The sequence below is a fragment of the Leucoraja erinacea genome, chromosome 31 (genome assembly GCF_028641065.1).
Source record: "Leucoraja erinacea ecotype New England chromosome 31, Leri_hhj_1, whole genome shotgun sequence".
NCBI lineage: Eukaryota > Metazoa > Chordata > Chondrichthyes > Rajiformes > Rajidae > Leucoraja > Leucoraja erinaceus.
Genome location: NC_073407.1, coordinates 11349181 through 11364452, shown reverse-complemented (window position 1 = coordinate 11364452; position 15272 = coordinate 11349181). Strand labels below are relative to the sequence as shown.

Sequence of the window (15272 nt, the reverse complement as noted above, 5' to 3'; positions counted from 1 at the left end):
TGTATGCACACCCATTTCTCCCTTTCCCCTTCACCCCCTGTCCCCTTCCACCTACATCCCTTCCCTGGCTTCACGTTTCATGCCGCTTCCATCCTTATCTCTTTATCTCCCTTTTCCCCACTCTCTTGTCTTTTCATCTCTGGCCTTTGTCTAAACGTCTACCCCCCCCCCCCCCCCCCCCCCCTCTCTCTCCCCCTCACCTGTATCTACCTGTCACTTAAGGATACAGAGTTCTGGAGTAACTCAGCGGGTCAGGCAGCATCACTGGAGAACGTGATACATGGATACGTGATGGTTTGGGTTGGGACCCTTCTTCAGACTCCTATCACTAACCAGACTTCTACCAGCCCCACCTCTCTTCCAGCTATCTCCCCCGACTAGTGACACTCAAGAGGCTTTAGTACAGGCAAATGGATATGCAGTGAAACGGCTCACGTGCAGGTAAAGGAGATTAGTATAACTTGGTAAGATGTTCGGCACGGGACATTCTGGGCCGAAGGGCTGGATCCTGTACTGTACGGCACAAGACATTCTGGGCCAAAGGGCCAGTTCCTGTACTGCTTGCTCTAAGTTCCAGGTATGATCTATGAGACCACATCTGGAGTGCTGTTCATAAGTTCATTACTTATAGAAGCAGAATTAGGCCATTTGGTCCATCAAGTCTACTCTGCCATTCAATCATGGCTGATCTAACTTTCCCACTCAACCCCATTCTCCTGCCTTCTCTGCATAACCCCTGACACCCGCACTAACCAAGAATCTATCAATCTCCGCGTTAAAAATATCCATTGACTTGACCTCCACGGCCTTCAGTGGCAATGAATTCCAAAGATTCACCACCCTCTGCCTAAAGAAATTCCTCCTCATCTCCTTTCTAAAGTTATGTCCTTTCTATTCTGAGGCATTGGCCTCTGGTCCTTGACTCTCCGACTAGTGGAAACATCCAGTCGTTAAAAATACTATATTTTCCCAGGGGGGAAACAAAATTGAGATTATGAAGATTTATAAAATCTTGACACTTTCCATTTCCCAGGGTACACAAGTCAAAATCTAGAAGGTACAGATTTAAGATGAGAGGGGAAAGATTTAGTTTAGTTTATTGGCACGTGCACCAAGGTACAGTGAAAAGCTTTTTGTTGCATGCTATCCAGTCAGCCAAAAGACTATACATGATTACAATCGAGCCATCCACAGTGTACATGATACATAGTAAAGGGATAACGTTTAGTGCAAGATAAAGTCTAGTAAAGGCCGATTAAAGATAGTCCAAGGGTCTTCATTGAGGTAGCTAGCTGCTCAGGGCCACTCTGTCGTTGTTGATAGGATGGTTCAGTTGCCTGATAACAGCTGGGAAGAAAGTGTCTCTGAATTCGAAGGGCATTTGAAGGGCATGTTATTCACACAGAGGGTGATACGTATATGGAACGAGCTGCCAGAGGAAATGGTAGAGGCAGGTACAATAACAACATTGGAAAGAAATGTGGACAGGTACGTTAGTGGGTTTGCAGTGGTACGGGCAAATGCAAGCTGTAGAGTCGAGCTCAGGAACGCACCTTGGTTGGCATGGACGAATTAGGCCGAAGACCTATTTCCGAGGTAGACAAAAGTGCTGGAGAAACTCAGCGGGTGCAGCAGCATCTATGGAGCAAAGGAAATAGGCAACGTTTCGGGCCGAAACCCTTCTTCAGACTTCGATTTTCCAGCATCTGCAGTTCCTTCTTAAACAACCTATTTCCGAGCACTAAAAAGGGCCTGTCCCACTTTCACGACCTAATTCACGACCTCTGCCGAGTTTGCCCTTGACTCATACTTGCAGCATGGTTGTCACAAGGTCGTAGGTAGGTCGTGATGCTAGTCGTAGGTACTCGTGGCATCAAGTAGGTCGTGACGTTTTTCTAGCCTGATGAAAAATGTCCACAGGTAAAAAAGGTGGTGAATTAGGTCGTGAAAGTGGGTCAGGCCCTTAACTCCATGCGTGATCGTTGAGGCTAAAAAGTATTAAAACGTGTGTCCGCCGCATTACAACGTTCTCGGAAAAATATCACGTGGAAATGAATTGTTCCCGTCAATTCTGAATCCAGGAACCCTCAAGTTCTCCTGTGTGATTCCTGGCTTTTGAGATTTAATTTCTTGGAAAAAGCTGACTGGAGTTGCCACTAAACTTGAGAGACAAACAGTGAAGAGGCAGGGACACTGATCTTGATTCTGCTGCCTTCATACATTTTTAATGCTTTAAAAACATTTCTGAGCCATTTATTTTAAAATCTGGTGTTTGTAACACTGAGTGACAGTCGACAAATTCAGGCAATGGAGCTCTAATTCCCTCCTCCGCACGTACTTGAGCTGCTGACATCCTCCTCACCCCTCCTCCCCCTCCCCTCCCTGCCCCCCTCCCTCCCCTGCCAACCCCTCATCCCCTCCCAACCACTCCTCTGCCCTCCTTTCATCCCATCCCCTCCCTTCCTCACATCCCCTCCTCCCCACCCCCCACCCCTACTCCCCTCCCCACCCCCCCTCCTCCCCACCCCTCCTCCGCCCCCCACCACTTCCCTCCCAACCCTACCCCCCTTCCCTGCCCTCCCCTCATCCCTTCCCCACCTCCCCACCCCACCTCCCCACCCCACCCCTCCCCCCCCCCTCCCCTCCCTTCCCCTCCCCCCTCCTTACTTTGGTTGCATTGTTGATCCTGTAAACAGTCATTCTGGAAGTCTGCATTACAACGATGCTTAGATGTAGAGTTATAGACTCATACAGCATGGAAATAGGCCCTTTGGCCCAACTTGCTCCCATTGAACAATATGCCGCATCTACACTAGTCCCATCTGGCTGCGCTTGACCCAAAACCCTCTAAACATATCCTATCCATGTACCTTCAACGTTGAGATAGCACCTGCCTCAATGACCTCCTCTGGCAGCTCGTTCCGTACACCCACCACCCTTTGTGTAAGAAGGTTACCCTTCACGTCCTCATTAAATCTTTCACCTTAAACCTTTGTCCTCCGTTTCTCGATTCTCTTACTCTGGGTAAAAGACTGTGCATTTATCCAATCTATGCCTCTCATGATCTTGTACCCATCTACATGATCACCCCTCATCCTCCTGCACTCCAAGGAGTAGAGTCCTTGCCTGCTCAACCTCTCCCTCCAGTTCTGGCAAGCCTGCCAGGTTATGTTCCCTGCACGTATCTCGGTCAATGCTGAAACTGCTCCGAGTGCACCATTTGGTAAGAATCTCTCTTCTAAACTCCAGCAGAACGGTTGCCAAATGCAGTGAACTTCACGTGACTTCCAGCCGCTCCTGGGAGATCATTGGCTTTTTTAAGTTGAGTGATATATTAACTGGTCAGGTTACGGTGGAGTTAGAATGGGGTGTTGACGGAGAAGGATTTAAAAATGTAAATTGGACTGTTGCTTAGACAAGACTTGCTTACCCCAGGACTGGGTGTTTATGTACAGCAGCAATGGCACCTTCAACACAACATACCCTGCCCCAAGCTGAGAGCTGAGCCACTGTGTGTATTACTAATCTCATGACTTCAGCCTGTTCCAGTGCAGTTAGCTCTGACATTAGACATTCACTGTGAGTGTGAGCATCTGCCTGTCGTGCTGTAAGCCAGTCTGATAACTTAGGTGGAGGACCCTCAGCCTTATTCTTTCAATATTCCATTTTAATTGAGTTTAGTTCAGAGATACAGCCTGGAAACAGACCCTTCGGTCCACCAAGCCCCTGCTGACCAGCGATCACCCCGTACACTGACACTATCCTACACACTAGGGGCAATTTACAATTTTACCAAAGCCAATTAACCAACAAACCTGCATGTCTCTGGAGTTTGGGAAGAAACTGTAGCACCCGGAGAAAATCCACACGGCCACAGGGAGAATGTACAAACTTCGTACAGACAGCACCCATAGTCGGGATCGAACCCGGGTCTCTGGCGCTGTAACTCTGGTATTGGGGACCTGAAGCAGGGGTGGTGGCGGAGGCAGATACAATAGTAGTGAGCAAATGAAAGTGCAGGGATCGGGGGAAATGGATCATGTACGGGCAGGTGAGCTCTGCTTGACTTGGCATCGTGTTTGGCATGGACATTGTGGGCCGAAGGGCCTGTTCCTGTGCTGTACTGAACTATGTTCTATATGTACTGCTCCTATAGCGTGGACACCTGCCCCATGACCCTCCACGTGTGTCCGGTCTGTGTTGATGCTGCAAACTGTAGCAAACCCCACTTCTGCAGGCACATCACTTAGTTTACCACACTTGGTTATCTGGGGGACTGGGGGCAGTATAAGGCAGAAAACCAACAGCTTTGTATCCAGTCCTCCCTGAGCTAAGCTTCTCAGTTTGCTTGTAACATTGATCACAGTCTTGCTCAGATTCATGTAAATTATTGTCACATGTACTGAGGTACAGTGAAAAGCTCTGTTTTGCATGCTAACCAAAGAGATCATATAACACAGCGGGTGCAGCAGCATCTATGGAGCGAAGGAAATAGGCAACGTTTCGGGCCGAAACCCTTGGGTTTCGGCCCGAAACGTTGCCTATTTCCTTCGCTCCATAGATGCTGCTGCACCCGCTGAGTTTCTCCAGCTTTTTTTGTGTAACCTTCGATTCTCCAGCATCTGCAGTTTCCTCTTAAACAGATCATATAACACGATGCATAAATGCCATGTCAAACTCAAGTACAATAGATAGAGCAAATGGGGAGATACACAGTGCAGAATAGAGTTCCCTGTAATGAGGCAGAGGTTCACCTGCACCTCCTCCAACCAACCTCATCTGCTGCATCCGCTGTTCAAGGTGTCAACTTCTCTACATCGGTGAGACCAAGCGCAGGCTTGGCGATCGCTTCGCCCAACACCTCCGCTCAGTTCACAATAACCAACCTGATCTCGCAGTGGCTCAGCACTTCAACTCCCCCTCCCATTCCAAAATCTGACCTTTCTGTCCTGGGCCTCCACCATTGGCAGAGTGAGGCCCAGTGCAAATTGGAGGAACAGCACCTCATATTTTGCTTGTTTAAGAAGGAACTGCAGATGCTGGGAAAAATCGAAGGTAGACAAAAATGCTGAAGAAGCTCAGCGGGTGAGGCAGCATCTTCGCTCCATAGATGCTGTCTCACCCACTGAGATTCTCCAGCATTTTTGTCTACCTTTCATATTTCGCTTGGGTAGTTTACACCCCAGTGGTATGAACATTGACTTCTCCAATTTCAGGTAGTCCTTGCTTTTCCCTCCTTCCTCTCCCCTTCCCAGCTCTCCCACAAGCCTACTGTCTCGGCTTCTTCCTTTCTTTTTGCCGCCCCCCCCCCCCCCACCCCCCCGACATCAGTCTAAAGAAGGGTCTTGACCTGAAACGTCGCCTATTCCTTCTCTCCATAGATGCTGCCTCACCCGCTGAGTTTCTCCAGCATTTTTGTCTACCTTCAATTTTTCCAGCATCTGCAGTTCTTTCTTAAACAAATAGTTCTCTGTATTGTAGTTTATCAGTTACAAAATCCAGTGTCCACAATAAGGGAGAGATGAATCAGACAGTACCCTTGCTCATGGAAGGACTGTTCAAGTTTAGATTTATTATTGTCGCATGTACTGAGCTATAGTAACAATCTTTGTTTTGCATGCTAACCAAACAGACTAGATAACATGTGTAGGAAGGAACTGCAGATGCTGGTTTACATCGAAGGTAGACACAAAATGCTGGAGCGGGACAGGCAGCATCTCTGGAGAGACAGAATAGGCAACGTTTCGGGTCAAGTCCCTTCTTCAGAGCTAATATTATACGTAAATACAATCAAGTCAAACTAAAGCACAATCGATAGAGCAAATGGGAAGATACAGAGTGCAGAATATAGTTCTTAGCATTGTAGCGCAGCAGAAGCCTGATAACAGGGGGGAGGAAGCTGTTCCTGAGTCTGGTAGTGGGCACTTTCAAGCTTCTGTACCTCCACCAATCTTGCCCTGATGTTCCTGACTGAGGCTTGAGTTCACCACTCACTAGGGTGGGTGTCAAGTTAACTTCTTCTCCAGTCAATGATTCAGCCAATGCCATTTCCCAAGGCTAAATTAGAGTCTCGACCCGAAATGTCACCCATTCCTTCTCTCCAGAGATGCTGCCTGACCCACTGAATTACTCCAGCATTTTGTGTCTATCTTTGGTGTAAACCAGCATCTGCAGTTCCTCCCTGCTCTGTTGTTCTCTCAGATGATCACAGAGTGTTTTGTTTCACACCACGAAGGCAGCTCGATCCGAGATCCCAAAGCCTGGTGGCTTTGGCAGAGGCAGGTAAAGTCACCAGCATCCACTCTGGCAGTTAGACTGGCTTTTGGCAGCCTGGTTTGTGGAGAAGGCCTAATATTTAAATACATCTTTGAGATTCATACCCTCCACTTTTTCAATTAACATTCTTCTGACAAAGCTCCACAATGCAAAAAACATGTCTCTGAGCAAACTTTGCATCACCCATCGCAACCCTGCAAGACAAATATAGGCTCTTGTCGAAAAGGAGACTTAAATTGGAGAGTCTCTGCTCTGTAAACAATGTACTTGGCCAATGTACTCCAGTCCCTCATTATCTCGTCAGTTGAACTTCTCTCCCTGGTAACTGACAAGATTTCCACATACGACATACCAGTGATGTTACTGGAATTACAATGACTTGGAAGGGGATTGACATCGATATTTTTATGCTCTGGTTTGTAATCAAGAACTGACAGAGAACATTGCACAGACTTTCTCTGCTCTGAAGCCGGTGAACTGTAGGACAATGTCTGTTTACACAGAAAAAGACACAAAGTGCTGGGGTAACTCAGCGGGTCGGGCAGCATCTCCGGACAACACGTATGGGTGACGTCGAATCATACTATACATGAGTACAGTCAAGCCATACACATGTGCGACAGGGAGTGTAGAATACCGTGTCACAGCACTGTAAGTTACACGTTAGTTACAGTAAAAAGTGTGAGGTCCACAAAGAGGTAGGTTGGAAGATCGAGACTACACCCGTAGCTTTTCGGAGGTCCGTTCAATAGTCTGATAACAGCGAGAAAGAAGCTGTTACTGAATCTGGTGGCATGTACTGTAGGAAGGAACTGCAGATGCTAGTTTACACCGATGACAGACACAAAATGCTGTAGTAACTCAGCGTGGCAGGCAGCATCTCTGGAGAGAAGGAATGGGTGATGTTTCTGGTCGAGACCCTACTTCTTGACGTCACCCATTCCTTCCATTCAGAGCTGATGGCCAGTCCCGCTGAGTTACTCCATCATTTCGTATCTATCTTTGCACTTTTGTACCTTGTTGTTGACGGGAGAGGGGAGAAGAGGGAGTGATCCGGACGTCCATGGTCCTTGATTATGTTGACTTGATGGCAATCTGTGCCCATGGCGATTGGCATGGTGTTACCCGTGGAAGACTCAGGCACATGTTCACAGAGTTATAGGAGTAGAACTCGGCCATTCGAATCTACTCCGCCATTCAATCGTGGCTGATCTCTGCCACCCAATCTTGCCTTGCCTTGCTCTTGCCTTCTCCCCATAACCCTTGCTGCCCGTTCTAATCAAGATCTTACCTGTCTGTTGGTCGCAGGCCAGGGCCAGGCCGTTACACTGGCAGGGACGGCATCCAGTTTCACTGAGCTCATAATGCAGGACCTGACAACTGCTACATTTGAGGCCGGTCACCCCTGGTTTGCAGCTGCATCTTCCAGTGCTGTAGATAAAAAAAACACATGCAAAAACATGTCAGAGCATGGAGATTCTGCCCCACCACACAGCACCAAGGGTCTCACTCCGTAATATTGACCCGAGACATAAGGAACTACTTTTAATCCCTTTAAGGGCGGCGCAGTGGCACAGCTGGTACAGCCACTGCCTCACAGCACCAGAGACCCGGGTTCGATCATAACCTCGGGTGCTGTCTGCGTGGAGTTTGCACGTTCTCCTCGGGACTGCGTGGGTTTCCTCCCCAAAGACGTGCGGGTTTGCAGCTTTAATTAGCCTGTAAATTGCGTTGTAATTGTGTCGGGAGTGGATGAGAAACCACAGAACTAGTGCGAAGGGGCGGTCAATGGTCAATGTGGGCTTAGTGGGCTGAATGGCCTGCTCCCATGCTGTATCTTTGAAAATCGAGACTGAACTAGGAACTGCAGATGCTGTTTTACAAAAAGAGACACAAAGTGCTGGAGTAACTCAGCGGATCAGGCAGCATCCCTGGAGAGCACGGATAGATGACATTTCATGTCAGGGCCCTTCTTCAGACCCTTCTTCCTTAATAACGATAGATAAGATAGGTGGGTCTTTGCAGAAATTTAAGTTCATCGTAAAAAGTCATTTCAATGGTGTGCAGAGCTCAAAATGTTCTCCATTTGATTCAATGCCAATTGTATCCAGCTACACACACGGCTTTATCATTATGTCTGTACAGTTGTTGAGTGCTCACACACTTGTTTCGGGAACTCTGTTGGCTCACTTAGTAAACTAAATTTCAAGGAAATGATGTTAGTGTACAATTTAAGAATAGTTCCCTAATCCTTGGATACCGCACTTTCAGAACATAGAACATAGAACAGTACCACAGGAGAACAGGCCCTTCGGCCCACAATGTCTGTACCGAACATGATGCCAACTCTTATCTACCTACACATAATTCATGTCCCTCCATTCCCTGCATATCCATGTGCCTTTCCAAAGTTTCTTAAATGTCACAATTGCATTTGCTTCCACCATCACCCCAGGCACTTTGATCACCCTGTGTATACAACTTGCCCTGCACATCTCCTTTAAAATTTATCCTTCTCACGATAAAGTTATGTACACAATTATGTGACATTTCCACCCTGGGGAAAAGGTTCTGACTGTCTACCCTATCTATGCCTCTCACAATTATGATATCCTTCTATCAGGTCTCCCTTCAACCTCCAGAGCATTAAAAAACATGTCACCTGTTCTGTCCTCTGAACACAGGAGAGATGCAATGAAAAGGACTCAGCACTTACTTAAAGGTTCCTCTATAAAGTTTGGTAAAGTGCAATGTTGAATATGTTCTAAAATTGGAACTGATGCACTTCAATGCTGAGAACTACACTCTGCACTGTATCTTCCCTGTGAGGTCTCGCTATTGTACTTGAGTTTGACTTGATTGTATTTACAGTATGCATAGTGTTATCTGATCTGTCTGGATGACTGTGCAGGACAAAGCTTTTCAGTGTACCTTGGTACACATGACAATGATAAACCTAAACCAAATGCTAACGAGACAATCGCAAACATTTGCTCAACCAGGTCAAGAACAGCTTCATCCAAGCAACGATCAGGCTCTCGAAAACTACACAACACCAACTTCAGCAACCTTTGTTAGACTGTGTCTTTGGTTACACTATTGATCTCAGTTTTGCACTATTATGGTCCCATAGAAACATAGAAAATAGGTGCAGGAGTAGGCCATTCGGCCCTTCGAGCCTGCACCGCCATTCAATATGATCATGGCTGATCATCCAACTCAGTATCCTGTACCTGCCTTCTCTCCATACCCCCTGATCCCTTTAGCCACAAGGGCCACATCTAACTCCCTCTTAAATAAATATAGCCAATGAACTGGCCTCAACTACCTTCTGTGGCAGAGAATTCCACAGATTCACCACTCTCTGTGTGAAAAATGTTTTTCTCATCTCGGTCCTAAAAGATTCCCCCTTTCCTTAAAATGTGACCCCTTGTTCTGGATTAAACTGTGACCCCTTGTTCTGGATTAAACTGTGACCCCTTGTCCTCTAGCATTCCAGCTATTAATTTATTGTATTATTCATTATTGTATATTTATTTGTTGTGTTCTGGCATTAATAGGTCTATCAAGTGCTACAAGTAACAATTTCATTATTCCATTGCCGGTACATATGACAATTATACACACTAGACTCTTGTCCCGAGAGCACTTTGTGGTGTCATCAATGTCTTGTCATCTGTCGCTAACACAGGGTTTGCAAATTCTACCAACAGCATCAATGAATAACACACAACCAGAATTTAGATCTATTCATAAGACTTTGGAACTACCAGATGTGGTTTTCAAAGGTTATAAATATTCATGCTTCACGCATCACAGGGAAATCGTTTACTAGTTCACCAAACATTCCCTGAAAATGTTTGCTTTGCATCTCTCGAGTTGTTACTACATGTTCAGAATGTCAGTGTTCTGTTCATAATGCAGATGACAATTAAATACAGAATCCCATCTCCCCTGCACCCTTTCTTTCTCCCCCTCAACCCCTGTACCTCAGCTGGACTCGCACTTGTTTATTTTCTTCTTCACCCCCTCCACCCTCATTCCTTCCTCTGGCTTCACAATTTGTAACTCTCCAATCCTTTTGTCTCACACCTACAGTTTTAATTTCTGGCCTTCGTTCCAACAATCCACCTATCATACAGCCCAACACCCGGACTTCCATCTATTATATCCACGTAATGAAATTTGGAACTGTAATGTGTATTGTAACTGTAATTTTTAACATTAAAAAAAAAAACATTTTTAATATTTAATATAATCTTTAAACATCTCCTTCACCATTTTGCCTTTATAGATATGTATATAGCGCTGCAGAATTGTGCACCTACCCCCCCCCCCCCCCCCCTTCTCCCTTTTGTTTTTGTTTTCGGTTTCTTGTTTTTTTGTACTAAATTATATGTATGCACTGAGTACGAGCAGCTTTTAATTTCATTGTACATGTATAGTGACAATAAATGGCATATCTATATCTATCTATCTATCATAATCCCCTGTTTCAGAAGGAGCTGCAGATGCTGGAAAATCGAAGGTAGACAAAATTGCTGGAGAAACTCAGCGGGTGAGGCAGCATCCATCTTCACTCGAAAGATGCTGCCTCACCTGCTGAGTTTCTCCAGCAATTTTGTCTACCTATCATAATCCCCTCACCTGTGTCCACACATCACCCACCGTGCTTTGTCCTGCCTCTCTTGTGTCTCCCAGCTTTCTTCCCCCATCCCCCCCCTCCCCCCCCCCCCCCCCCCCCCCCCCCCCCCCATAACAATCTGAAAGAAGGTCCCGATTCGAAACGTCATCGAGCCCGTTTTTCCAGAGATGCTGCCTGACCAGCTGAGTTAGTCCGGCACTTTGCTGCCTGACCAGCTGAGTTACTCCAGCACTTTGCTGCCTGACCAGCTGAGTTACTCCAGCACTTTGCTGCCTTTGGCGATAGTTAAATACTCTTGACTCAGGACATCAATAAAGAGAATGCAAAGCTTATTCAAAGTGTTTAGAAACTGCACACAACTTTCCCCAAAGATTCCCACTGTAGATTCAATGACTGATACCTTCACTGTATCTGAGACAATGGATGGGAAAATCTCTGAGCAGTTCTTTAGAAAATCGCTCAGGAGCTCCTGTGGCTAATAGGCTCCGAGGGCTGATTTACTGCTCCATTTGGAAGTTTGGCATTGAATTTCTCCAAAGACCAATGTACTTCTTTTCACTCATAAACAGCTACTTCCAAGATTAAATTAGTTTCTTGGTTCAACTGCTTTCGGCAATAACTCATGCCATAGTGAGGAAACATGGTATTAAGAGCAGCGCTAATGGTATTGCACCATCCTCCAGAGTGCCATTAGTTCTGGGTTGGAATAATAATTCTTTGGTTGTATCCATAGCCACGTTGTAAATACGCCTTGCTATCTGTTTCCACAGTGGCACTTAAGACCACAATACCACAACGCCTCCACATTACAAAATCTAAGGACTCCCAGAAGTTCCAACACAATTTAAAAGTTAATAAAGATAGACACAAAGTGCTTGAGTAACTCAGCGGGTCATGCAGCATCTCTGGAGAAAAAGGATCGGTGACGTTTCGGACTGAAAGAAGGGTCCCGATCCGAAATATCACCCACCTATTCCTTTTTCTCCAGAGATGCTGTCTGACCTGCTGAGTTACTCCAGCATTTTATGTCTCTCTTTGGTATAAAACAGCATCTGTAGTTCCTTTTTTATTAGCACCAGTAATTGTTAGTTTTCTGAAGAATATGAAGAGCCTGACCAGAAACATTACCCATCATTTTTCTCCAGAGACACTGTCTGGCGCGCTGAGTTACTCCATCTTTGGTATAAAACAGCAACTGCAGTTCTTTGTGTCTATGTTGTTAAAAGTTAATAACTTGTGAAGGGCTTTTTAAGTAGTTCTGGTGAATTTTAAGTAGGAAAGAACTGCAGATGCTGGTTTAAATTAAAGATAGACAAAAAAATGCTGGAGTAACTCAGCGGGACAGGCAGCATCTCTGGAGAGAACGAATGGGTAATGTTTCGGGTCAAGACCCTTCTTCAGATCCACTGTCAGTCTGAAGAAGGGTCTCGACCTGTAACGTCACCCATTCCTTTCTCTACAGAGATGCTGCCTGACCTGCTGAGTTATGGCCCTGTCCCACTGTACGAGTTCATTCAAGAGCTCTCCCGAGTTAAAAAAAAAATCAAACGCGTGGTAAGCACGTAGAATGAACGTAGCGGGTACGCCGGAGCTCGGGGACGTCTCTTAGCGGCATGTACCGCTAACGGCAAGTACTCGGGAAGACTCGCTAACGGCAGGTAAGCTCGGAAAGACTCATGAAGATTTTTCGACGTGTTGAAAAATGTCCACAAGAGCCACGAGTGCTTACTAGCGGCCATTACCGTAAATCTCCGAGTTCAAATCAGGGCAAACTCGGGGAGAAGTCTTGAATGAACTCGTACAGTGGGACAGGGCTTTTACTCCAGCATTTTCCGTCTATCTGATGAATTTTAACATGGGCATCCATGGACTATTTGTGCAGCTAAAATCCATATCATAACCCAAAGTGAAATGTCTGGAGATAAAATGGCAGGGACCATGTGAGACTCACACACTGTAAACTTCAAAGTCAACAACCCTCAGCTGAAGAGTCCTTGAGGTTTTTATGAATGGCTTTGTGCTTGTGAGATTGCTGAAAGTTACGATTAGAACTAAAGCACTGGGCTACTATTGGTACCTGCAACATCTAGCTGACAACTGCTGCTGTTTAAAGGCCACCAATTCAATAAATCAAATGCTATATTCTGCAGGCCCACCAGCAGAAGGGCTCACGGAAGCAGATCCCGTGACCTTGTGCCAAGCCTTGGTGTGTACAAAGTTTAGAATAACCACAAGGCATTCACTAATGCGTTTCACCATCTTGCTCTAGGGTGTTGCTTATCTTAAATTGATACGGAGTTGTTGGTTTGAACAGACTCACAGCGTCATTAAGGAAAATTATGCCAAATGTCGACAAACAGGACCAACACAGATAGTTTGTTCTATCCTATACACTAGTTCTATCCTACACACTAGTGACAATTTACACAAAGCCAATTAACCTACAAACCTGCAAGACGGAGAAGAGAAAAGCCACAGAGTTACAGGTAGAACATGCAAACTCCACACAGACAGAACCTGTAGTCATGATCGAACCCGGGTCTCTGGCGCTGTAAGGCAGCAACTCTATTGCTGTGCTTCCGTGCAACCCGCTGTAGTGTTATTGTGCAGATTTCCTCACAGCACCCAGTGCAAGCAGACATAGCATTCATTGCCTGCATCCCAACACAGAAATTGGGTTTTGCTCTCGAGAAACTCAACGTCAGCTGTTTAACATACAGTAGTTGAATTTGCAGCCTCGAGTGTTTCATCCTTTATTCGAAGCTCTGGTTATCATTAGCAGCCAATCCTCCTTGGTTCCGAATCGTCTGTTCTGCATTAGTAAGCAGGTGAAGCACCACGCAGATTGCAGGCTGGAACTTCTATGAAACCGGAGGCAAGCTCCCTGGGCAAAACGTACTCACTGCAAGGTGGAAATGTACCGGCAAGCCACAAACAGGAGGTCTCTCGGTCAGCATCATAGAACAAAGACTGAAGTTTGCCTTTAGAGTTTTATGAATTAGGTTTGATTTTCATAGTCGTAGATTAGGTCCATGCAGCACAACCTCTCCATGCCGACCAGGTTGTCTACCTGTGCTAGTCCCCTTTGCCTACATTTTGCCCATGTTGCTCAAAACCTTTCCTAACCATCTGCATGTCTTTAAATTATAATTGTGCCTGCCTCCGAGTAAAGGGCCTGTCCCACTTGGACGTCATTTGCGCATCACGCAGATGGCGCGCAAAGATTTTGTACATCCCAAAATCCTGGGGCTCCGCAAGCTACCACGCGTCACTGCCTACGTCACCACGCTCCATGCTTGCGTCGTGACACGTAAATGACGCGCAAATGACGCCCAAGTGGTTCAGGCCCTTAGGAGTTGACGGAGAAGAGGTCAAAATGAGGATGAGTTCAGCCTGGTGAATGAGGCTGGGGTTGCTCAAACACCTGACCAGGGAAGAAGCGACAGGCTCTAAGGGGTGGAGGTGAGGGGCGAATGGATATCCTACAAATAAAAAGATTGAAGTTTCAGTTTTCTTCCCCCAACAAATTTGTGCCAAACCACTTGAATCAATATCTCAAGAATTCTGACAAGATGCTTTGTCACAGAGTCGTAGAGCACGGAAATATTCCATATCCCCTTTCCTAATCATGCAACTCTCCAAGAGTCTGAAGAAAGTGACTCAAAACATCGCTTATTCCTTTTTTCCAGAGATGCTCCAGCATTTTCTGTCAATCTTTGGTGTAAACCAGCATCTCCAGTTCCTTCCTACACAAGTGTCTTTCAATGTTGTTATAATATCTGCCTCAACTACCTCCTCTGGCAGCGTGTTCCACATACCCACCACTCCCTGAGTGAAAACGTTACTCCTCAGAGTCCTATTAAATCTTGCCCCTCTCACACACTTCCAGCAGACACGGTCGTCAGGAACATATGACCGTTCCGTGGTTTCCCACATTTGACACGAGGGGCATGACACTCCACTGACAGCCATAACTGCCCCCTAATACACACTTAAAAATAACGTCAATGAGAGCGGCACAATGGTGCAGTGGTAAAGTTGCAGCGGCAGAGGGTTTGATCCTGACTACGGGTGCTGTCCGTATGAAGTTTATACGTTCTACCCTTGACCTTGTAGGTTTTCCCCGGGTGCTCCCATTTCCTCCCACCCTCCAAAGTGGTAGAGGTACATTGCCCTTAGCCTGTAGGATAGAGCCAGTATACAGGGTGATCGCTGGTCAGCGAGGACTCGGTGGGCCGAAGAGCCTATTTCTGCGCTGTATTGTCCCTAGTGTATAGATTAGTGACTGTGTACAGGGATCGCTGGTGGGTGCGGACTCGGCGAGCCAAAGTTCCTGTTTCTGCGCTGTAAG

General features: G+C 46.3%; 1 protein-coding gene across 1 annotated transcript in view; it reads right to left on the bottom strand.

Annotated features, from left to right (window-relative positions):
- Positions 1–15272, bottom strand: part of LOC129711912 (multiple epidermal growth factor-like domains protein 9) — a 149917-nt gene that overhangs the window by 46817 nt on the left and 87828 nt on the right. The window contains exon 3 of the mRNA XM_055659937.1: positions 7568–7707. Within this exon, the coding sequence (XP_055515912.1) occupies positions 7568–7707 (140 nt within the window). The remainder of the gene's footprint in view (positions 1–7567; positions 7708–15272) is intronic.